This window comes from Rhinolophus hipposideros (assembly GCF_964194185.1).
Source record: "Rhinolophus hipposideros genome assembly, chromosome: 8".
Taxonomy (NCBI): Eukaryota; Metazoa; Chordata; class Mammalia; order Chiroptera; family Rhinolophidae; genus Rhinolophus; species Rhinolophus hipposideros.
Genome location: NC_138054.1, coordinates 50,060,046 through 50,086,312, shown reverse-complemented (window position 1 = coordinate 50,086,312; position 26,267 = coordinate 50,060,046). Strand labels below are relative to the sequence as shown.

Below are 26,267 nucleotides of genomic sequence, written 5' to 3'. Positions count from 1 at the left end.
TTTTTAGAGCAATTTTAGGTTCACAGCAAAATTCAATGTATACAGAATTCCCATATACCTTCTGCTCCTCAACAAGCACAACTTCCCCACTACTGTCCACAAATGATTCATTTGTTACAATCAGTGAACCTACATTGATACGTCATTATCACCCAAAGTCCATAGTTTATATTAGAGTTCTCTTTTGGTGTTGTGCATGTATCCACAATAATAGTATCATACAGGGTAGTTTCACTATTCTAAAAATCCCCTGTGTTCTGCTAATTCATCCTCTTCCATCCCCCCAACCTCTGGCAACCACTGGTCGTTTTACTGTTTCCATAGTTTTGCTTATTCCGGACTGTCATACAGTTGGAGTCATACAATATATATAACTTTTTAAATTTGGCTTCTTTCACTTAGTAATATACATTTGGTTTTCCATGATATCTTTTTATGCCTTGGAAGCTCACTTCTTTTTAGTGCTGAATAGTATTCCATTGGCTGGATGTACCACCTTTTATTTATCCATTCACCTACTAAGAGACATGTTCGGTACTATAGGATTGTTTTCAGGTTTTGGCAATTATGACTTGTGTGGATATAACTTTTCATTTCATTTGAGTAAATACCAAGAGTACAATTGCTGGATCCTATGCTAAGAGTATGTTTAGTTTTGTAAGAAACTTCCAAAATGTCTTCCATAGTAGCTGTGTCATTTTGAATTTCTATGAGCTGTGAATGAGAGGACCTATTGCTCTGCAACTTTGTCTGCATTTGCTGTTGTCAGTGATTTGGTCTTTGGCCATTCTAATAGCATGTAGTGGTATCTCGTTATTGTTTTAATTTGTTTTCCCTAATAGCATATGAGGTGAAGCATCATATGCCTACTTGCTATCTGTGTATCTTCTTTGGTGAGGAATCTATTAAGGTCTTCGGCTCATTTTTATTTATTTATTTATTTATTTAAAAAAACAAACACCACATTTATTTGTTAATTTCTTGCCTTTGAAGTACTCCTTGATGACATCTTTGGCCTGAGACTCTTTGCCATTGCCCTTATCCATCACACTAGTGCAACCAACCACTTTTCGGGGTTTTCCTTCTCTGTCAGTTTTACAGAGGCCGACCCATTCTCCTAGCTTCTTGTTGTCATCGACCTTTATGACGTTGATTTTGGTGTTCAGCACAGAGGGCCTCCACCATTGATAGGTTCATCACACTTGGATGTGAGCACACAAAGATGGGCTTGATGCTTGACTACGGCTTTGGCAGCTTTGTGAATTCCATGTGCTAGGCCCTCATGGATGAGGGCAGTCTTCAGCACGTCTTGTAAAGCAGTATTAACGTTCTTTATACCTCCAACAGCAATGCCTTCCTGGGCCGCAGTGGTGGGTTACGGGTGGAGACGAATCTTGCATGCATCCAAGACTCCGCCTCCATGCTACTCTTGGCAGCAGGGAAAGAGAGGGTCTTTAGCTCATTTTTAAATTGGGTTGTTCTTTTTCTTATTTTTGAGTTTTAAACATTCTTTGTATATTTTGGGTAACAGTCCTTTGTCAAATGTGTCTTTTGCAAAGATTTTTCTCCCAGTCTGTGGCTTGTTTTTTCATTCTCTTGACATTGTCTTTCACAGAGCAGAAGTTTTGAACTTTAATGCAGTCCAGCTTGCCAGTTATTTCTTTCAGGGATAGTGCTTCGGTGTTGTATCTAAAAAGTCATTGCCATACTCAAGGTCACTTAGGTCTTCTAGGACTTTAATGTTCTTTCACATTTAGGTCTATAAACCATTTTGAGTCAATTTTTGTGAAGGATGTGTGGTCTGTGTCTAGCTTCATTTTTTTTTTCACGTGGATGTCCTATTTTTCCAGCACCATTTGTTGAAGAGACTGTCTATGCTTTAATTATTGCCTTTACTCCTTTGTCAAAGACCAGTTGACTCTATTTATGTGGGTCTATTTCTGTGCTCTTTATTCTGTCCCATTGATATATTTTCCTGTTCTTTTGCTAGGTAATAAAATATTGTTGTGATTACTGTAGCTTTTTAGTAAGCTTTGAGGTTGGGTATTGTCAGTCTTCTAACTTTGTTTTTCTGCATCAATATTATGTTGGCTATTCTGGGTCTTTTTGCTCTGCATGTAAAATTCAGAATCAATTTGTCAATATCCACAAAATAACTAACTGGGATTTTATTGAGATTATATTGAATCTATAGAGTCAATTAATAAATAAATTTAAATAAGTTGGGAAGAACTGATATCTTGACAATATTGATTCTTCCTACCTATGAACATGGAAATATCTCTCCATTTTAGTTCTTCATTGATATCGCTCTTCAGAGTTTTGTAGTTTTCCTCATGTAGATCTTATACATATTTAATTTATACCAAAGTATTTCATTTTTGGGGGTGTTAATGTGAATGGTAATGTGTTTTTAATTTCAATTGCCACTTGTTCATTGCTGGTATGTCAGAAAATGATTGACTATACATTAACCTTGTATCCTACAATCTTGCTGCAATCATTTATTAGTTCCAGGAGTCTTTTTTGTTGTTGTTAGTTCTTTAAAAATATGTAATTAGTGAAGAAAGACAGTTTTGTTTCTTCACCATCTATATGCCTTTTCTTGTCTTATTTTGTCTGGTCTGGTCTTAGTGCATTAGCTAGGACATCATATACAATATTGAAAAATGGTGGTGAGGGGATATCCTTGCCTTGTTCCTGAGCTTAGTGGAAAAGCTTCTAGTTTCCAACATTAAGTATGATATTAGGTGTAGGTTTTTTGAAGATGTTCTTTATCAAGTTGAGAAAGTTTCCCTCTCTTCCTAGTTTGTTGAGAGTTTTTGTTATGAATGGGTGTTGGATTTTGTTAAATGCTTTTCTGCATTTATTGATATTATCATGTAATTTTTCTTTTTTAGCCTGTTGATATGATGTATTACATTAATGGATTTTCAAATGTTGAACCAGCCTTGCATACCTGGGATAAATCCCACTTGGTTGTGTTGTGTAATTTTTTAATACATTGTTGAATTCAATTTGCTAATATTGAGGATTTTTGCATCTATGTTTCTATTGCTTGATAGTTTCCTATTCTTGTAATCTTTTTGTCTGGTTTTGATATTAGGTAATGCTGATCTCATAGAATGAGTTAGGAGGTAGTCCCTTTATTTCTATGTTCTAGAAGAAATTGTAGAGAATTGGTATAATTTCTTCCTTAAATGTTTGTGAAACCAGTGAAACCATCTGGTCTGATGCTTTCTATTTTGGAAGGGTTATGTCCATGGGATCGGTAGTGATGTCTCCTCTTTCATTTGTGGTATTAGTAATTTGTGTTCTCTCTCTCTCTCTCTCACTCTTTCTCTCTCTTTTAGCTAGTCTGACTAAAAGCTTATAGGTTTTATTTATCTTTTCAAACAACCAGCTTTTGGTTTCATTGATTTTTCTCTGTTGTTTTTCTTTCTGCCCTAATTTTTATTATTTATTTTTTTCTGCTTACTTTAGATTTAGTTTGCTCTTCTTTTTCTAGTTTCTTAAGGTAGAAGCTTGGGTTATTGATTGTAGATTTTTCTTCTTTTGTAGTATATACATTCAATGCTGTAAATTTCCCTATAGGACTACTTTTGTTGCATCCCACAAATTTTGTTGTTATATTTTTATTTAGTAAAAAATACTGTAAAATTTCTATTGCGATTTCTTCTGTGACCTATTTATTATTTAGAGGTATATTGTTTAATCTCCAAGTATTTTGAGATTTTCCAGCTATATTTTCATTATTGATTTTTAGTTTAATTCCACTGTGGTGAGAGCACACATTGTATGATTTCTGCTTGTTCAAATTTGTTAAGGGGTGTTTTTGTCCCAAAATATGGTCAGTCTTAGTGAATATTTTATGTGAAATTGAGAAGAATGTGTCTTTACTGATTTTCTTCCTGCTGGATCTGTTCATTTCTGATAGAGGGGTGTTAAAGTCTCCAACTATTGAGGTGGATTTATCTATTTCTTCTTAAAGTTTTATCCGTGTTGCCTCACATATTTTGATGTTCCCTGGATATCTTTTTATGGTGATAAATATAGATTTATGTCATAATATATACAGTTTCTTACTTTAAACATTTTAGATTTAGAAGATTCAGGGTGGCTTTTTTATCCCCTTCGCCTCCCAACTCCGAGTCAAGCCGTTGTTCTCTGTCTAGTTGTGGAAGATGCAGCTCATTAGCCATGTTGGTATTATGAGCCTTGCATTCTACCCGGCTGAGGCAGTCGGTAGCCAGCCGCTCGTGGCAGCTCACGGCAGCCCATGGCAGCCCACGGCAGCTCATGCCGTCCTCTGGCTGCTCACAGCCGCCCAGCTCCAGGTCAAGCCATTGTTCACAATCTTAGCTGTAGAGGGTGCAGTTCACTGGCTCATGTGGGAATTGAACCGGCGACCTCAACGTTAGGAGCACAGCGCTTCAACCACATGGTGGCTTTTTAAAAATAAACTTTTTAACTTCTAAAAATTGCATATGTTCTTTGTATAAGATTGGAATAGGATGACAATAGTGATATAAAAACATTTTTTTTTGATATAATATGAGGAGGGCAGAACCCTTAGGAATCTAACCAGAGAAGGTGAAACTTTAGCTGGGTCTTAGGGACTCATACAATAAGCCAGTCAAAAAGTGACGGTGAGCAAGAAAGCATTCTAGGTAGAGGGAACAACACATGCAAAGGCAGGGAGGTATCAGATAGCATGTCAAGTTTAGGAAGCTTTAATATTAGTATTAAAAACGCCTTCAGTATATGGTGCATGTGAGGGAGTGGCAAAAGAGGAAGCCGAGTAAGTGGGCAGATGTCATTTCATGAAGGACCTTGAAATTCATCCTGAAGGCTGGGGGTGCATACACGAATGAGGAGAAGACCTGGAGAAACATGTTTGTAGCTCTGATTTTCTTTTGTACACCAGCCATCCTCAAGTTAATAGCTCTGGCCCAGACCTTTGAGCTCCAGATCTATATATCCAACGGCCTCGATAGCCTCTCTAGAATATATCTGTGTAGAATGTGTGGTCCATGACAGCAAGTACAGTAAGTCCTCACGTCATGTTGTCAGTAGGTTCTGTAACTCGAAGCGAAATGACACATAATGAAACCAAGTTTCCCATAGGCTAATTGATATAATAAACAAGAGTTACGTTCCAACGTCGCTGAACGAGACTACTTTGTTTGAGAACCTGCTGTATTTCACTGCTTTGTTCTAAGCTTTATCTGCATTGCCTAGAATAGTGCCTGGCAATAATTTATTAAATAATTAAATAAATAATAGTTCTTTATCTCTCAGAGACGTCTTAAACTCCACATCAATCAAATTCAGGATCTTCTCTCTTTAACCGGCTCTTCTCCTAATTTTTGCTATTTCAATGATTGGCACAATTTATTTAGTTACCCAAGCCAGGAACCTGGGTGTATCCTTGACGTAGCCCTGTTTCTCACCTTCCACATCCATTTGTCACCAAGATTTACTGAATTTTTGACATGTTTCCTCATGTGTCCATATCTTTCCATCTCTACTGCTCCAGTCCAAGCTATCATTTCTCTCTTAGTCTTGTGCAATAGAAGTAAACCCTCAGCACCTACTCTTGTCCCTTTTCAGTCTATTCTCTTTGTTGCTCTTGGAGTCAGAGAAACCCACAGAATCTGATTCTGGCATTTCTATTTGAAACCAGTTGCTCTTAGGATTAAGAAAATTCTTAGCATGGCCTACAAGGCCCGTGTGCTCTAGCCTCTGTCTACCCCTATAGTCATATTTCATGCCACTGTTTTTGGATTTTCTGTGCTTTTGTCACATTGGCTTTTTAAATTCTTCCAATGTACCATGTTTTCTCCTGCCTCAAATCTAATGGATAATTAGTAGGTTTTAATACATATTATAAAATGGAATGTCTACTGTTAGCGAAACGAATACGTCAATACTTTTAAGTAGATATTTATAACCCTAAAAGGGTAATGTTCTGTGCAGCATTCTTTTCTTGAAAAGTAAACTGTCTGTGAATTATTGCAAAAAAGCTCAAGCATTTTCAGTTATAATTTGTTCCTCTTTTAGGTTGTATCACACAGCTCAATTTTCCCTCAAGTCAGTTATAAAACAAACACCTATGAGCTACATTTGTTCTTATTTTAAAGTAAGAAAACATTTTCTGCTGTAAATTTAAGCCATTCTCTTTAACAGCAACAACAACAAAATACTGCAGTATTGAGATAGGAAGGAAACGTACAAAATGCCTTAATTTAAAAAATAAAACAAAATAATTAGGTCTTATATGAAAGTAGTGGCTTAATCAATATGAGTGGAAGCCTGCATTTTGAAGATAATCATCACTTTTTATAAGATTTCAAATAACCTTCTCTAATTACAAATAAAACAAATCTTGGATATTTTCACAAGCACCAAAGCTGAGCTGTGTTACTAAGTTAATTTATTGGTTTTAATTGTGAGTACCTGGGTGAAATTATTGTTTGGTTTTGTGTGATGATTTGTAGATTTGGTATTAAATCTTGTAATTTAATAATAATTTTGGTATTAAACCTTGTAATAAAATTTTGTAATTAAAGTATTTATAGGCTATATTCTGTTCTGTAAAATGAGAAATTGTTTTGCTCATTTCGAGTTCAAATTTTATTTAATCACTTAAATAATTTAGCAGGTATTATACCATATAATATGTACTTACTACTTCTTTTTCTTTTAGTCAGTACGAAAGATTAAATTCTACAGAAGAATGTAGTCAAGTGATGGCTTTTTCTTTAGAATTTGAATATGGAGGCCACAGGAACGGAAGAAGTTGACAAGCTAAAAACTAAATTTATATCTGCTTGGAACAACATGAAATATAGTAAGTATCATGATGTAAACATTGTATAAATCCAAAAGAATAATTGAAGAAGTGTCCATCTCCCTTAAGTCACTGACAACTGCTTCAGGTTTTTGTTGAATGAAATATTTCTGTAAGGAATGGAGATAAGAATATTTTCTGAAGAAAGAGCCAAATATCACTATAAACATTGCTTAGAAACTCAAGCAAACTATGTGGTCCTTTTTGTTTTTTCAAAACATTCCAAAGCGGATAGAATTTATTCAGGTGATGGTAATACTTTCATTTTGAGACTCAGTTTCAGGTAACCGAATGTATGAACCAGGAAGCAAGCAAAATAGACTCCTGAACAGACAGTATAAAGTTCACACACTGATACCTAGAACTTTCTCCTAGAAGTACCCTCAGACCCTTATTTTTGGCTTAATTACCCTTGGTTTGCAAACAAATGTAATAAGGATCATATGGTAGTTTTGAAGCCTACTTTAGATTAGAAACAAATTGGAGATGAAGAAGCATGTTGTAAATAATTTATGTACCTTGTCATTTAAGTTTCATATTTTTCTGAGATAGATATCTTTCTGAGATTTAAATCTCATATCTTTCTGAGGTATTCCTTTTTTTTTTTTTTTGTAAGTTAGAAAACTGAGATTAAATGACATATTAAAGGTTACATATCTAGGTAAGTCTTAAAACTGGTATTTAAACCCAGTCTCTCTTGCTCCCCAGTCTTACTGTTTTCCAAATACAGTGAGCATAATTTAGGACTTTTTTTTATCAGTGTCAATATTATACTATGATGAAGATGGAACTCGAAATGGCATAGCACTTAAGATTGAAAAGATTTTGGAGTTTCTTGAAAAAGTGTTTAATTTTTGCTTTCTTTTTTTCTCTCCCTTTATTGTTATTATTTTATGAGGTATGTAAACTTGAGTTCCTTTTAAAATATTAATAAGTAAATCATCTTTCTGGGTGTGTCTGATTCTCCAGAAAATTATCATCTCTATGTTGCTGTACTCTTTGGCTTGTTGCATCTTTGAAAGCCTTATTTGTGATTTTCATATCACTGTTTTAATGGAATATAGGTTTTTATGGAACATTCTGTTTATGGTAGTTAGTCTCCAAAGATGGTTCTCAGTGAATCACATCTTGTGTTGTCTCTTTTTTCTAATTGAATCTGGACTGTCCTGTGCCTCACATTAACCAATAGCATGAAATAGAAATGAAGTCTATCAATTCTAGGCTTAGCCACTGAGAGGCAACTTCTCATGCTGTTTTGGAGCTCTCTACTGTCACACCGTGTTTCCCGAAAATAAGACTGGGTCTTATATTAAGATTTGCTCCAAAAGATGCATGTCATCCAGGGGACGTCATCCTGAAAAATCATGTTAGGGCTTCTTTTCTGGTTAGGTTTTATTTTTGAGGAAACACGGTATAACCAGGTTAGGTACCCTGCAGGAGAAATCACAGGGAGAGGCCACATGAAGAAGAAAGACCCTGAGACTGCGTAAGAGAGAAGGGGCCAGCCAACTCAGTGTCTCAGTTGAGCTTCTCTATCTCATTTTCATTACGTTAGAGACTCCAAGCACGATCAGTTGGAGAACTGCTCAGCTGAACCCAATCAACCCACAGAACTCTGTGATATAAGAAACAAAGTTGTTATTTCAAACTATTAAGTTTCTGAGCGGTTTGTTCTGAGTGGTAAATAGGAATAGATAACTAAAACACTGTCCTAGTTCATCTCTTAATTTTTTTTTTGTAATTGAGGGAAAATTAACAAAGTGCAATAAATAGATCTTAAATATACAATTTACAGCGTATGCCACATATATACACCTATGAAACTAACAATCCAATCAATATATAGAAAATTTCCTTCACCCCAGAAAGTTTCGTCATGCTTGCTTCTGGTCAGTGCTCACTCCTCAGACAATCACTGCCCTGTGTCAATTTACTGGATGGCTTGTTTTCCAGATTTGCTTGCTTTTCTTAATCTATTTAGTTTTATTTAATTAGTTTCATTTAGAAATTATGACAACATTTAATTTATTTCTGTCCCACCTCCCTGTTGCTATAGATTGGGATTTGGAGGTGAAAAGCAGGAGGGATTGAAGAACAGAATAGAAATACAGAGGGTGCCAAAAATATGTATACACATTTTAAGAAAGGAAAAAACAGTATTAAACTTGTAATACTCAATACATACCAATAACAAAAGATGACTACAAGTCGTGTACACATTTTTTTGGCACCCCCTACATATTATTGAATGTGGAGAATTCAAAAGAATATATTCTCTTCAACATGTAAGAAGGACTTATAATAATCCTTCCTATTCATGGCTCTTTCCTATCTATGCCTAGGCTTTGTTATCCCATGCGTCTATGGGTTCTATATCGTTCATTTTCCCCTCTCTCTGCACCATAGTTTCTTGGTTCAGCAGCAACAGCTGGGACAGAGATAGTGGCACATTTCTTACAGTGCTTCTTTTTTTTTTAATATTGGGGTGACATTTGTTAGTGAAATTACATAGATTTCAGGTGTACAATTCTGTATTACATCATCTATAAATCCCGTTGTGTGTTCACCACCCAGAGTCAGTTCTCCTTCCATCACCATATATTTGATCCTCTTACAGTGCTTTTATAAAGATAAAATGAAAACTGATCAACTAAAACTAAATAATTAAAAGAAAATAAGAACATTCTATAGATTAGCCATTTGGCATATTGCTCTGATTCAGCTTTGACATGCTTGTGGAAAAAGAAAAAACAATGACTGGGCCTTGTGAGAAGCCCTGGAGTATTGCAGAAAGTTAGTCTATTATGAGGGGTGAGGCCCTGCCAGGATCTGCACAGGAAATAGAAAAGTAAGCGAGAATGTGCAACTCATGAATGATGGTTGAACTTTGAAGCACTATAAATCTGTGCTCGCGTAAGATGTGGACACTTGCAGTGCCGCAGGCTCTGACCAATTAGATTCACAACTTTTCTTGAGGAAGGACTGGTGACTGGCAAGAGGGGGTGGGCAGAGGGTAAAGCATAGGGAAAAAAGGGAGATGTTCCTCTTTAAAGGTTGTTTCTTTTTATTTGATGTTGTTTTTATGAAATTCTTAGGATTTGCTTTGGAAATACGGCCTTTTGGGTGGAGGAGGTTGTTACAGTTTTGGGGATTAGAATCATTCTGGTACGGTACTAATAATATTTCTAAGAGATAATGTCTGTAAAGCAGCTAGCCTAGTTACTGGTATACAACAGGTGGCCAGTAAATACTAAGTTCAGAGAAGAGAATCAGAGCGAGGTGGGAAAAGGAAAATATGGCTTCAACGTGCATGTGTGAACCAGAAGAAGGATTTAGATGAGCTGATATCAGGGAAGACATTTTTGTCATGGAATAGTATGAGTCAAACAGCAAAGCCCACTTTGAGTATAGGTGGAAAGTAGTGGAAAAGATAACAGAGAAGTTTGTAATAAATCTGCTAAATAATGAGTCACTGTGGATGGCTTTTGAGCAGAAGAGTGATCTAATCAAAGCTGAGCCACAGGGAGATGAACTTGGCAGTGATATGTGGCATGTGCTAGAGTGGGGAAAGACTGATGGCAGACACCTTTTGGAGTGTATTGCAGTAATCCACGTGAAGCTTAATGAAAGCCTAATTAGTATATTTGACTTTCCATTGTTTCTTTTTCACCACAAAATTCAGATACTTCATTATCTCTATTATAAATACATATTTTTATTTATTTGTTCTTTATATTTATTTGCATTATAGTACTTTAGGGACCACTTTCATAAAAATCACTCATTTTAAATTTTGTAAAAACTCGGTTAAATATAAATGGCAGGTAGTCTATTTAAGACTAACCCTAATTCTGTTGGCTCCCAATTTTAGATTCTTTCTATTTATATGCTCTTGTATTTCAGGGGCTGCTTTTAAGCCAACCATTGGCAGTCAGGAATTTCAAATACGTACTTGCCACTTTTCAGGAATGTAACGGGGCTGCTTTTCTCAGGAAATTGAGAACTATTAATGAATGGCACCATAAAAAGCCAAAAGGATACTCACTACCTTTCAGACAAAAGGATACTTACTATCTTTCAGACATAGAAGGTTTTGTAGGGAGAAAATCAGAAGAATTAGAGTTTGCAACTAAAGCTGGGGATTGGGCATTGGGAGGTGGAAAACTGAGATGAGGATGTCTGAAAGCTTTATACACCACTTTCAGAGATCCTCATTTGGTGAGCATGATGGGGTTATAACAGATTGCCCTGGGAAATTTAAGAGATCAACTTTTATCTTAAGCCTAGTGCACTGTGTGATCTTTTACCTAAATTACTTCCTAGAATATTCAAATCTTTTAATTGTCTAAGGTGGAAGGAAATACAAAAAATTGATAACATTTGTTGTTTTTGGAAAAAGAGGTTGGTGTCAGGGAAACTGGAGTAGAATTTGTACCTTTTAAATTTTATACTCTAAGAACATTATGACATGTTTGAAAATAAATCAAATTTTTTCTCTTACGTTCTTTAAGTGGTTACAATACTTAACTATATTTGAAAGTAGTATAAATAGCCTATATTTCAGTTCATTGTCCAAATATTTTGCTACTCTTTCAAAAAATGCACATCCATAGTTGAGAATTGATGATGTGAAAGTAAATAAAAGAAAATGCTCCTAGACTTTTAGTCTGTAATCCTTTCATTGCAAAACAATTTTTCTCTTTTCTTGTTTAGGTTGGGTGTTGAAAACAAAGACATATTTTAGTAGAAATTCTCCTGTATTATTGCTTGGAAAATGTTACCATTTTAAATATGAAGAAGGTAAGTGCTAAATTTGTAATGCATTTAAAATCTTGGTAGAAATTTATTGTGTAACTGTTTTCATTATTTTATTTTCAGATTAATCTACTTTTGGCACATTTCTTTTGTTTTTTTACTTTCAATTTTAAAATACTGCAGTTAAAGGCACATAACATAAAATGTATCATCTTAACCATTTTTAAGTTTAAGTTCAGTGGTATTCATACATTCTTCAGGTTGTGCTACCATTACCACCACTCATCTCCAGAACTCTTCATCCTGTAAAACTGAAACTCTGTACCCATAAACAGTAACTCTCATTCCTCCCTTTCTGTCAGCCCCTAACAACCATCGTTCTCCTTTTCATGCCTGTATTTTGGCATATTTTGTTTTTAGAACCTGTATTTTAAATGCCACATAATATGCTATCATATGGTTTGGGTTTCTTGTGTACTTATTGAGGACAGGATCATGCCATCTTTTGTTATATCCCACATAGTTTTGGACTTTATAGTATGAATGCTAAGTAAATATTATTTGAATTGATAGCTTAATATTCTTTATCAATTTCTCTGATGATAACTTAAAAGTATATAAGTAATTAAAAGTATTACCTCAGTGAACCTAAAGTAGTAAATTTTCCAATTCTTAACGATGCTCCAATTTCTGAAATTACTTACTGACTTTGATGTTTCTGAATGTCCACATATGCTCATCCTTTCAATAATGATCATATATTTTCTTGTCATAATTTATGTCACTATTGAGTGCCTGTTATGTCAGCATCATGCTAAGCTCTTTGCGAAATGTCTTAGTTCTCACAACAAGCCTAGAAGGTAGATTCAAGTATCCCTGTCTTGTGCATATGAAAGCAGAAGCTTAAAAATGTTAAATAATTTGTCCATAGTCACACAAATATTAAATGGCAAAGCTGAAATTTAAAGCAAGACCACGTCTCACTTTATTTATTTACTCATTTTTAATCAAAATGTAATTGACATACAATATTTTATTAATTTCAGGTGTACAACATAGTGATTTGACATTTTTATTCCTTATGATGTGGTCATCACAATAAGTCTAGAAGAACTATCTATTGCTATACAAAGTTATGATAATATTGACTGTTTTCCCTATGCTTTATATTATACCCCAGTGACTTTTTGTTTCCCCTAACTGGAGGGTTGTACCTCTTAGTCTCCTTGACCCTTTTACCTGCCCCCCCCCCCACCCCCCCCCCCCGTCTGCCCTCTGGCAACCATCAGTTTCTTCTCTGTATCTGTGAGTCTGTTTCTATTTTGTTTTATTTGTTCACTTGCTTTGTTTAAATTCCTCATGTACGTGAAATCATTTGTCGGTCTCTGACTGAATTTCACGTAGCATAATTCCCTCTAGGTCCTCCACGTTGTCGCAAGTGGCAAGGTTTCTTTCTTTTCATGCCTGATTAATACTTAATTGTATACATATACACCACAGCTTTTCTACCTTTTCATATTCATTCATCTATGTCTTGCCGTAATACTGGCGTTCTTTATGCTGTACATCTTTGCTTGGTGTTGTGTGTATGAGTGTGTGTTTTGTGTATGTATGAATGTGTGTGACAGAGAGTCGGAGGGACGGAGGGACGGGGGACTGTGAGCATTTTACTCATTCTTGTTGACCTATTTTGGTATATCATTTATGAACAATTTTCTACAATATTGTAAGTGGCTTCTAATAATAACAGCTAACATCATGTATATATAATATGCTAGGCGGGCTTTGAAGTAATTTACATGTGTTAACTCATTGAGTCCTCACAACATTCTTGAATGATGAGTATGAAATTGATGGGGAAAGAAAGGATGCATTTTAGGTCAATAGAATGGCATGGCAAAAGCACCAGCAGTGAGATATTAGAGCGTCTATCTAGGAAACAGAGATGTCCAGTGTAGTTTTGGTGGGCAAGAATTCTGAAAAGGATCAAAGGAACATCTTGAATGCTATGCTGAAGAGTTAGATCATTTGTTTACGGGTAGAGGAGTGCATGGACTTTGGGGTCAGACATATGTGGGTTTGAATTTTTGTTCTTTTTGCTTATTAATTGTCACTTTAGACATGTTATTTAATCTCCCTAAGTATTAGTGACACTTATTTCATAGGTGTTTAGTGTTGTGCAAGGTATATGGAAGCATTGTACACTATATTATTATTTATGATACAAGGAATTTGTGAAGAAGGTATTAGAATTCCTTTTAAGAATAGCATATATTTTGGAATAAATACTTTGAACAGATCCTTGTAGTGGGCACTTGAAAGTCCTCAACTCAAGAGATGAAAAGTAAATGATGTAGGCGATCTGAAGAAAACAAACAGAAGACTATTGTGGTTTGGACTAGGAGTGGGACTACAGGGAAGGAAAAGGGTGTGGGGGTTGGGAAGGAGAAAGGACACAGAGCCAGAAAGGGGTGTAGGGCTGCATGTCCATTGAGGTGTTTCCTTGTTGACATCCCCTGATCTCCAATGAAGTCTGTCATGCTCATGTGGAGAATTAGCAGAGATCTTGGGGCCACTTTTGGATTTCTGAATGTCACAGAATTTTTGGTTCACGTTTTCTGAGTTTTCAGAGAGATGAGGGTGGGGTACCCAGCTTCTTAACTACAATGGTTATTGTTATTCTACATTATTGAGCAACAAAATGCCAAATTTCATTTAATTATTCATTGATCATGTATTGAGTACATGCTGGCTAGGACATTGATCCTGCCCAGAGGAGCACATGATAATCATAACTAAATATATGAAATACCTGATAGTAGAAAAATAACTGATAGCAGTGTAGGCGAATGATCAGAAGTCAGTGTTTGCACATAATGGCTTTTTCTTCCTTGATTGCTTTAAATATATATGTATGTTTTATCACTGGTTTGGAGCAATTTGAGTATGATGAGCATTGGTGTAGTTTTATTCTTTTTTCTTGTACTTGGTTTTTGTTCAACTTTTTGGACCTGTTGGTTTGTAGTTTTCATTGGATTTGAAATTTTTTCAGCCATGTTGTCTTCAAATAGTTTTTCTGTTTTCTCCTCTCTTCTCTCTCCTTCTGGGTCTCCAATTACACATATGTTAGCATGGATGAAATTGCGCCACAGCTCACTGTCATTCTTTTTTTTTTTTTTTAATTCTTTTTCCTCTTTTTTATTTTGGATAGTTCCTATTGCTATGCCCTCAAGTTCACCAATCTTTCACTCTTTTCCTTAGCAATGTCTAATCTGCCATAAATCCCAGTCAGTGTATTTTTCATCTTGGAGAGTGTACTTTATCTATATACAAGTTCCATATTTTAAATCTTCCTTGTCTATACTTACCTTTTCGAACATATGTAACATAGTTATAATAACATTTATGTCCTTGTTAATTCTAGCGTTTGTGTTAGTTCTGGGTCAGTTTTGATTGATTGATTATTCTCATTTTGGCTTGTGTTTTCCTGCCTCTTTGCATACTTAGTAAGTCTTGATTGGTTGCCATACATTGCGTTACTTACCTTGTTGGGTGCTCAATATTTTTGTATTCCTGCCAGTGTTGCATTGTGTGAATATGCCACACTTTATCCATTCTGTTCTTGGCGGGCATTGGATAGTTTTCAATTTAGGGCAATTGTAGAGCCTTGATGTGATTGTTCTAGCACATGTGCTTTAGTGAACAAACGTGTATAGATTGTCTTTCAGTACATATACTTAGAAATGTAATTGCTTGGTCATAGGGTATTCATATGTTCAGCCTCAGTATACGCATACTACTAAGTAGTTTTACAAAATAGTTGTGCCAATTTATATTCCTATCAGGTGTGTATGAGAATTCTGCTTGCTCTCACCTCACCAATACTTAGTATTTTTCACTTTTTATTAGAGCCATGTTTTTACTTTAATTTGCATTTTTCTGATAACTAATGAAAATGATCATGTTTTCATAAATATTTTTCTATTTGGATATGTCTTCTATTAGATTATCTGTTTTCTCTTACTGATTCGTAGGTTTTCTTTACATTTTCTAGATATGAATCCCTTTTTTGGTATAGCTATAGGAAATGCCTTCTCCTATTTTTTCACTCTCTTTAATGTTATCTTTTGAAGACTACAATTCTTAAATGTAATATAGCCTCGTTAATTTTTCTATATCCTTAAATGGTTAGTGCCTTTTATGTTCTGTTTAATAAATTTTTGTGTACTTTAGGATATGAAGTTGTTTTCTCTAGTATTCTGAATTTGTCATTTCTTTGTTTTTTCTTTCTGGTTGTTTTTAAGATTAGCTCTTTGTTTTTGGTGTAGATTTCATTATATTTTGCTTAGAATTCATATCTTTATTAAATTTGAAAAAATGTCAGCCACTGTTAATTATTGCTGTCCCCCATTTTTCCTATTCTTGCTCTGATAAATTCTGTATCTCTGATAAATCTTTCTGTTAGATTTTTCTCCATGTTTCTGAAATTCTTTGGTTTTTCATGTTTTCTATTACTTTGTCTCTCTGTGCTGTGTTCTGAGTAATTTCTTTAGTTCTTACTTGGTTCCTTGATTATTTCCTGAGCTGTGTATAAATTTCTGTTTAATCCTATCCCAAGTTCCTGTTTTTAGTTATTTTTCATTTCTAGTAGCTCCATTTAGTTTTCTTTCACATGTGCCTGGTCAGTTTTCATGGTCTGTTTTCTATAAGTGGTCCAACTTTCAATACCTTTCTATTTTTTTAAACATGCACATACTTATTTTATCCCATATCAGATAATTACAATGGCTGTACGCTTTGAAGCTTTGTTTTGCAACTTGATTTACTTTTGATTATTTTTCATATTAGCTTGTTTAATGTGATTTCTGATAGTGATACCCTTGACTAAGCCCTCCGTACTACCAGCAATTCTCGTCTATTTCCTTAATCAACTTTCTTTCTCATTCTTTGTAGTTCTTTCAGACATTACCATTTTTCTTAAAACTCAAGTGTCTCCTGTCATAAAAAACAAAAGCAAAGCAAAACAAAATATATAAAACAAACAAACAAAACACCTTTCTCCTTTGGTTGCATATCTACCATGGACTGAACTCTGTGCTAGATGCTGAAGACTCATGGGTGCAGAAGATAAACATAGTCCTCCTCTAGAGTACTTGAAATCTGCAGGGGAGGCAGATGTAGATAAAAAACATTATATAGTCTCGTGCCCCACATAACAATGTTTCAGTCAACGATGGACCACATATACACAGTGAGTGGTCCCATAAGATTATAACGGAGCTGAAAAATTCCTATCGTGTAGTGACATTGTAGCCATTGCAATAGTGTAGTGCAATGCATTACTCATGTGTTTGTGGTGGTGCTGGCATAAACAAACCTACTGAACTGCCAGTCATATAAAAACACAGCACATACAATTATGTGTACTTGATAATGATGATAAATGACTATGTTACTGGTTTATGTATTTACTATGCTATATTTTATTATTTTAGAGTGTACTCTTAAAACTTAAAAAAGGGATCAAATATGCGGTGATGGAAAGAGAACTGACTCTAGGTGGTGAACACACAATATGGATGATGTATTACAGAATTGTACACCTGAAATCTATGTAACTTTACTAACAATTGTCACCCCAATAAACTTTAATTTTTAAAAAAAGAAAATAAAACTATCACATTTCAGCTCTAAAAAAAAAAGAAACGTAAAGAAAAGTTTGCTGTAAAACAGTATGCGATGTTTCGCTGGCACCAACCTCATACATCTTGTATTTACTTTGTCTCTTGATTGCACTATTTTTTCTTGCACTTGATTTAATCTCATGCATTGTTCTGTACGGTAACGTGCTGTACAGACTTGTAACCTAGGAGCAATAGGCTGTACCTTTTAGCCTATATGTGTATGTAGTAAGCTGTACCATCTAGGTTTGTGTAAGTGCACTGTTTGGTGTTTGCATAGCTATTATACAAAATTGCCTAAGGATGCATTTCTAAGAATGTATTCCCATCAGGTGGCACATGACTGTAGATATAATTAAGATTGTGACAAAGGAAAGCCAGTTAAATAGTGGAATAGGAGGGACAGTATTATAGTGGAAAGTCAGCAGAACAACAAAGTTCTTTTAGTATTAGCAGTTTTTCAATAATATTTAGAGTAAATATTAAGAGGAAACTAGATCTTGATATGTAATTAATTACTTCTTCTAAGTAGGAGATGAGGAGCTATATGTTTGACAAGCCACAGGATGAGGTGTGAGACTTATACACTATTGTATTAGGTTGGTGCAAAAGTAATTGTGGGTTTTGCAATTTTTTAAAACCTTTTAAACCGCAATTACTTTTGTACCAACCTAATGTCAAATTTTAAACAAATCTAAATGTCTCTAAAGTGGAAATTTTGGACATATTTTTAGTGCCATGTTCAATTTCCAGGCATTTTTATTTGTAATTAACTTCAAACTCTAATATTGAGAGAAATTCATTGATAATGGGGCAATGGCATGCATTCTTATTATGATCATTGAGACTATATGCTGCAACTTAGCTCCATTAAGCTGAATATTTGGGAAGTTTGGGTGACGGTAATTTTTTCAGAATGAGCTTGAAAAGGGATAGGTGCAGGAAGCAGAAGGAATAAAAGCATGATAAAACTTTTTGAACATCCTCTTGAAGGGTAGTGGAAATTAAGCTCCTTGGAATTGAGAATTGTAGGCAGATTTATCTACCCACCATCCACCCACCCAAACCAACCAACATTTATTTGTATCTGCTTGTGCTAGGTAGATACTGTGCTGCAGGCCAACATTGTAAAAATTATTAAGACCCTCTCTCTCTGGGAGTAATCAAGGAATGTTAGTTCATTTTGAGCACTAGTGTTCTCTAAATTATTGGGCGAACAGTGATCATAGTTTTCACATAGAAATTGTATTAGCGATAGTCAGTTTGGAAAAACCTTTAAAAATGATATATGTGAGTGGCAACAATTTTTTTAAAAATTATATTTCCACGTAAAAGGATAACTACATATTTAAGAATTTCATATTTTTGCTCTTTAGCTTGTTAGTTTTGATTTTATAATTTGAGTATAAATATTCATGACAGTAAATACAGTGTGCACATTTTATTTGATTTTAAGAACTAGTTTATATACATGTTTACATATTGACAATCCTGATGTTATATTTGCAGATCTCATTTTAGAGAGTACTAATAGCTATATCCTGAGCCAAATGAGGCAAAAAGAAAAGATATTTTTATATTATTCCCTCATAAAGAGTTGATTATATTTAGAATACAGGCGATTATTATTAACAACACTATTACTGATAATACCTTATATTAGTGACTGCTAGAATGTATAAAAAACATTTCAGCATTCATTCTCATTTGATTTTCATAACAGCCTGATTAGGCAGAATAAGATTTATCTTCATTTAAATAGAAAAAAGGGATTAGAAAGATTGTGATATACTCTGTGTCTTATGGACAGTAATGGGAACATAATACCATTATTGACATTTCTTAGCACTTATTTAGAATATAATTTATATTTTTATTTTGTAGATGAAAATAAATTGTTACCTGCAAGATCAGGTTGTACGATAGAAGATCATATAATTGCGGGAAATGTAGAAGAATTTCGTAAAGATTTTATTTCAAGAATATGGCTGACTTACAGAGAAGAATTTCCTCAAATAGAAGGCTCAGTTTTGACCACAGACTGTGGTTGGGGCTGTACATTAAGAACTGGCCAGATGCTTTTGGCTCAAGGACTTATACTACACTTTCTTGGTAGAGGTAAATCAAGTCTCTGTTTTTTGGGGGACTGGGGGTTTGTTTTTTTAATTTGAACTCCAGCTTGCAAACTGCATAAAATATCCTGATGTTGATTTCTTGACTCCCTAATGTTTCTCAAATTGAAGCTAATCTAGCATATTGCATCTTTATTGAATCGGGTCAGGTACGACTTATATGAAACTTTCATGATTCCCTTTCAAAAATACAGGTTAAACATACCTATTATTCTTGGCTACCACCATGAATTAAGTAAGTTCAATTTTTAGTAGCCTTGTTTTTGTTGTTGTTGTTATTTATTTCTTTTTGATTGAACTCTCTGGAATATCTCCAGTTCGGTAATTCCTGGGCAGGTCAATTGCAGTGACTTTAAGCAAGTAGTTAGCATTTTTACATTATTTAAATGTTAAGTAATTTTACACTGGTTTATTTTTTTCCCATATGTAGTTTAAAATTATTTTTATATTTATAAGTATCATTATAATCAGTTAAATTGATTTGGCATATTTTTAATAAGATCATCATATTAATCTTTTAGACTCTTAAAAATGTCATTGATACCTTACTTACATCTATCTTTTTCTAATGTGCCACCTTTATTACTATTTCTATTAGTCAGTTTTTTATAATGTGTGTATTTGTAGGAGAATTTTAGTTTACCATTTTAGGCTATCATATCTGGTTTTTACTAAGTGTTAAGCATTTTTTTAATTGTTAGTTTTTCTGAATGCATGACAAATATTTAGTAACCTTTCTATAGGGATTATTGATGAGATCATATAAAGAGAATGTTTATTCACAAGTGGTGTGGATAATGCAAGGAAAAAGAATTGAAATATTTTTCATAGTCCTGCTAGATGTCTAAATCTGTGACTCATTTTGTTGACTTAGAATTACATGTATGTTTTGGGACTGTCTTGTTATTGAAAACAATGAAGTTGTGGAAATAGTTAACTTTTTTGAGATCTTTGATTTTTAATGACTTCATATGTTAACTTTTCATTTACTAGATAATTGATATTATTCCTTAAACAATGATTATGTTATTCTGAAAGGAATTGTGTGACAAAAACCATTTTGAAAAGACATTTAATACTTCCATTGTCAGACTTCTATTTTACCATATAATCAAAACAAAATCCACTTTCTGAAGTTATTATCCTGTGAATACTTTTAACATTAGTGAATGTTTATTATGCCTTTGGGTGGTCCAGACTAGATGTCTGATAAGCAGTACTAGTAATAGAATGCAAAAGTCTTTCCTCCATCTCAGCACTGTCAAAGGAAAGAAAAGAAAGAAAAGCATATTTCAGAATTGTCCATTTGTACCTGAGTTTACTGTTTTTTTCTTTCTTTTTTTTTTTTTTTGGTCTTTCATTTTGGTAATTTTTTCATGTTTATATGTAATATTCCTATTTTAGAAATTTTAGAAACTATAGAAGAGTCCACAGAGAATCATGTTACCACTCAAAAGTAAACATCATGATATATTGGCATATTTTCTCTACTCATACCTTTACTTACTTTTTAAAGCAGCTTTATTGAGATATAATCTACATATCATAAATTCACTCAGTTAAAATGAATGATTTAATGGTTTTTAGTATATTTACAGAGTTCTGTAACCATCACCATAATCTAATTTTAGGACATTTTCATCATCCCCAAAAGAAACCTCATACCTGTTAGTATTTACTCCCAATACCCTCCCTCCCCGCATATGCAATCATTATACTTTCTTTCTCTATAAATTTACCTCTTTCTGAGTTCACTGTTTTAATTTAGTAACTCATATGAGTTTGGAGGTTACATACTTATTTTAGTATTATTGTTAGTGTAACTATTTAAGACATCTGAACACCTTGCTTTGGAACTACTATAGCTTGGACCTGGCCTGATGCTTTGAACATTGAAAATTCAGACTCTGAATCATGGACTTCCCACACTGTAAAAAAATTCACTGCATCATTTGAAGCATCGCTTTCAGGGGAAAGTGAACTCAAAACCCCAACAATTTCTCTGAAGGAAACAATTGGGAGATATTCTGATGATCATGAAATGCGAAATGAAATTTATCACAGGAAAATCATCTCTTGGTTTGGTGATTCCCCCTTGGCTCTCTTTGGCTTACATCAACTAATACAATATGGAAAGAAGTCTGGAAAAAAAGCTGGAGATTGGTATGGACCGGCTGTGGTTGCTCACATTTTAAGGTAAACTTGTTTTAAAATCTTTCACTTATGACAGAGATGTGTTCTTAGGCTCAGAGATACTGATTTTTGCAGTGTGGATATGTAATTAGAACTTTTAAAGTCTAATTGTATGAGAATATTCATAAAGGAGCTTTTATTTGCTAATAGGGAGAAAATAAGACATTTTGCAACTCTAGTTACATTTAATTTATCTACTGACAGATTTTTCTTCTTTTGCTTACAGATGTAAATAAATATCCAAGATCTTTTTCTAACCAGGTTTTCATTCGACTACCTTACTGAAATTTTCTAAAAACTAACATCTCTTTCAACCTTGGAACGTTACAGTTTTTTTTTTTTTTTTTTAACTAGTATAACCTGGGGGCTGTAATGTACTGATAGTGTAATGAAATGTCAAGAGCTAAAATTGATGTTTCCAGCATTTCTTTGCACATATCAAATTCTTGTGAATTGTAAATGTATGGAACTATTAATATTATAATTATATCATAGTAAAAGTAAAGAGTCTGTGACATTCAGAGTAGTTAAAGTCAAAAGTCAGATTTCACTATACCTCATCTTTTTTTTATGTGTGCCATTTATTTGTATTCTACTTAAGTTTTTTTTAAAAAAATGTTGTATTTGTTGTTTGTCCCATTGTTATTATAAACTGAATCATTAGTATGTCATCCAAGTATAATACGTTGTAAATTTACTCCATTTAGAATCATATTAATTTGAAATTATTACAAAGTTCTTTGCATACTGTATTAAATTGCTTTTAGATTTTTATAGGCCAGAGGCTTACAATTGAAAAAAGTATTTGTATAATGTTATTAAATGGATTGGTAATAATAATATCAAGTCCAGCTTGGTATGACATGTATAAAAGCATAGTTTCTATTCTTCAAAATGTTATGTTTTATACCTCAGGAATCAGAAAGCTTTTCTTGTAAAAGACCTCATAATAAATGTTTTAGGCTTTGAGGGTCTTATAAGGGCTCTATTGCCCATTTTTCTTTTTCTTTTTTTTCCTTTTTCAAAAATAATCCTTTAAAATTGTAGAAACCATTCTTAGCTTGCAGGTTGTGAAAAAACAGGCCACAGGTCATATTTGGCCTGTGGGCCATAGGTTGCCAGTCCTTCTTCTGTACTAACATATGCAAACATGCATAATAAGACATGTTAAGTGAAAAAATTATAAAGCTACAGTTAAAATGAAAATATTTATATTTCCATAATTTATGTAATTTCCTTCTACAGATATTGTCATGTTTTTTTCATATCATGTGCAGTGTTGAGAATGTTATGATTAGAAATATGTTTCAATTTACAGTGTTACTTGCGGAATTCTGAGATGTGAAATTAGGAAATTCATTTGTTCAGGTCATACAGATTTTTCAATGAAGGAAGAAAAGTTATGCTATCGTTTAAAGAAAACAAAAAACAAAAAACTTTCATAAGTGTACCAGAAGACAATCAAACAGTAATTCACAGTAATATAAGTTCAAATGAAGCAAACCTTGAAGCATATTTTAATACCATTGGTTAGTAAACATTTAATATAGCAAGGTGAATGATTGAGAAAAACTGTTTTGAGAGAGCAGGGTTTATAGCTTTATACCCAAGATCTTTTTTTTAACATATTTTGTAACTTAAGTTTTAATGTTCTTTGAATAATTTAGTATAATATTCAACTTTGAAAAAATTGGCCTTATTTCTGATACCATTCAGATGATAGTTTCAAAAGCTGACACTATAGGTTAAATAGCAATGTCAGGAAAATGACGGCTTTCTTTCCTCTTAAATTAAATCTTTAGTTACCAACGGGAAATATTAGTTATGATTTTAAAGAATGATGCTTGTTGTTTTTTAGAAAAGCAGTTGAAGAAGCAAGACACCCTGATTTACAAGGAATAACTATTTATGTTGCGCAAGATTGTACAGGTAAGGAATGTATATAATTCTAATTTTTATCTGTTTATTTGGTCAGACTTCTCATGTATTTAGTTTATCTCAATTCTATTCTAAATTATTATGAAGGCAGGCAGGGACCATGTCTTACACATTTTTGATCCTTCCTACATAGCACCTTATACTTAGCAGACATTTATTAAATATTCCTTGATATACAATGAATTATTAGTTGCGATATTAAAATACACTCCTAAAGAAAATTCCTTCTACCTCCTGTCCATTCCTTCAAAGTCTCCTTTGTTGATTTTTTCTTATCTCCCTGATCTCTAAAATCATTGGTATGTTGTGCTCATCTCTTTTTCTGTGTACACGGATTCAAATTCACTTAGGCTCATGGCTTTATAGTACCATCTGTTTCTTGTCAACTCCCAAACTTATAGATCCACCCTCTCCCCAAATCCAGATTTTTATATCTGTAACTGCCTACTCATCCTCCCTGCTTGCATGTCTAAAAGATATCTCAAACTTAGCATGTCTAAAACTGAATTCCCAATCCCCCTCCTATATTTCCCTCTCTTACAGTCTTCTGTGTCTTTGTAAATGGCAGCTTTCTTACTCTGTTTATACCAAAATCATGCAAATCACCCACAGTTCCTTTTCCCCCCCCTCTCACATCTTACATTTTATATATTAGGGAGTTCTTTGTTTTCATAGTGATCACTTTTCACTCACTCTGTGTGACCATTCCATTATCATTCCCTTTCTTCATGATTACTGCCTTTGTTCAAGCCACCATCATCTCTTGCTGGATTACTGCAGTGGCTTTCTCTTACCCCTATGATATGTTACCAATATAGGAACCAGACGAGTAAAGTATAAGTCAGATCAGGGATTCTTTTCCTAAAAAAAAAACTTTTCAATAGCTTTCCATCTCACAAAGTAAAAACTGAAGTATTCACAATGGCCTTTAAAAGTTCACATAATCTGTCTTCATTCTCCACCAATCTGTAACTTTATCTCTTTACCTCATTTTCTACTACTGTACCCCTTGATCACTTCCATTCAGAGGCACTGGCCTCTTGTTCCTGGAACATGCTAGCTATGCTTCTGCCTTAAGGCATTTGCACTGGTGATCTTTCTACTGGAATGCTCTTCTCCCAGGTAGCTGCAGTACTTGGTTCCTTACTTTCTTTAAGTCTTGACTTAAATGTTAGTTTCTCATAAAACCTTGCCTACCACCTTATTTAAAATTGCCTCCCCTCAGCATTTCCTATCCATCTTTCTCCCTGTTCTTCGAATCACCATCTGTTGTGTCTTATATTTTATTTATTTACTGTCCGTTTCCTTTTATTAGAGTGTATGGTCTGTGAGGGCAGGGATTTTTCTCCGTTTTGCTCACTACTGAAGACCCAGTGCCATATAGTAGCAACTCAATAAGCAGCTATTGAATGCATAAATGGGGTAGGCATTTTTAACTCGTTGAGATCTTAATAGCGATGTCAGAGATAAGATGACTGGCCAATGTGGGAGAAATGAGGGTAAATGTGTTTCTGAAAATAATTTTTGTTTTAAATTTAATGCATGTTCATTTTGTTTTTTTTCAGTTTACAGTTCTGATGTAATTGATAAACAGTGTGTTTCCGTGGCCTCTGAGAATACAGAAGACAAAGCTGTTATTATTCTCATTCCTGTTCGACTTGGTGGAGAAAGAACCAACACCGATTACTTAGAGTTTGTAAAGGTAGGAACTGAGAGCTCAATTTTTTTAAGGCAATGCTAGCTTATATGAAAACTACAGATTTGCAGTATTTTTTCTATGAAATGAGTAGTGATGATTTTATAGTTGCTTGGTTATCAGTTTGACATTAGGATTTTAAATTTCAGTATTACCAGATCAGATGTGATTTGAAGAGTACAGTGTTCTATGACAAAATGAAAAGACATTTATTCTTTGTAGTTAATTAAGGAACACAGACGCAGCAAAAATCATAATTTGTCTACAGTTTTCGTTATCCTTATTTGTGATTTTTTTTTAAAGTGTGTACCTTTGTTTATTCATAAAACCCACATTAAACTATATTGAGTAATTATTGAAGCAAACTGACTTTTCTGTTACTGCTGCATTCTCAGTATGTTTCCTGTGCCACCATAAATAAGGTCAATAAGACGTTAGAATGATTATTTATATAGATAGACATGATGAAGACAGTGTGGGGGAGGTTCCAACTTTGTTTTCTTCATATTAACCAGTTAAAAATCTGTTCTCGGGTGGGTGATGAGGGTAAAGGGGATCAAATATATGGTGATGGAAGGAGAACTGACTCTGGGTGGTGAACACACAACGGGATTTATAGACGATGTAATACAGAATTGTACACCTGAAATCTATGTAAATTTACTAACAATTGTCACCCCAATAAAATTAATTAAAAAAAAAAATCTGTTCTCTTTCAGAACACACAATTCTTTTTCTCTAAAAGAACCTGTCTAATTATGTTATCTTGTTTTGGGCACCAAGACATTCAGTTGTCACAAAACTTTAACTTTTGAAATAGTTTCTGGTTAAGATGATAGTATTTATATTGTTTTCATATTTTTAATAAAAATTCTCATTTTTTTCAAGGCCAGAGATGGAATTCCTTTTTAAATGGAGTGTTAGTGGATATAGTAATCTTGAAATAAAGTCTAGGTTTGTCTTTTATGATTCAGTAACAATTTGTTCCCCACATGAAGCATTAATCCCATATTGTGGTC

General features: G+C 33.9%; 1 protein-coding gene across 7 annotated transcripts in view; it reads left to right on the top strand.

Moving 5' to 3' along the window:
* Nucleotides 1-26,267, top strand: part of ATG4C (autophagy related 4C cysteine peptidase) — a 64,927-nt gene that overhangs the window by 13,558 nt on the left and 25,102 nt on the right. For all 7 annotated transcript variants that reach the window (XM_081054865.1, XM_081054866.1, XM_081054864.1 and 4 more), the window contains 6 exons: nt 6,710-6,853; nt 11,567-11,653; nt 19,174-19,407; nt 21,287-21,617; nt 23,473-23,543; nt 25,118-25,254. In XM_081054865.1, the coding sequence (XP_080910991.1) occupies nt 6,778-6,853; nt 11,567-11,653; nt 19,174-19,407; nt 21,287-21,617; nt 23,473-23,543; nt 25,118-25,254 (936 nt within the window). In that variant the 5' untranslated portion in view covers nt 6,710-6,777. The remainder of the gene's footprint in view (nt 1-6,709; nt 6,854-11,566; nt 11,654-19,173; nt 19,408-21,286; nt 21,618-23,472; nt 23,544-25,117; nt 25,255-26,267) is intronic.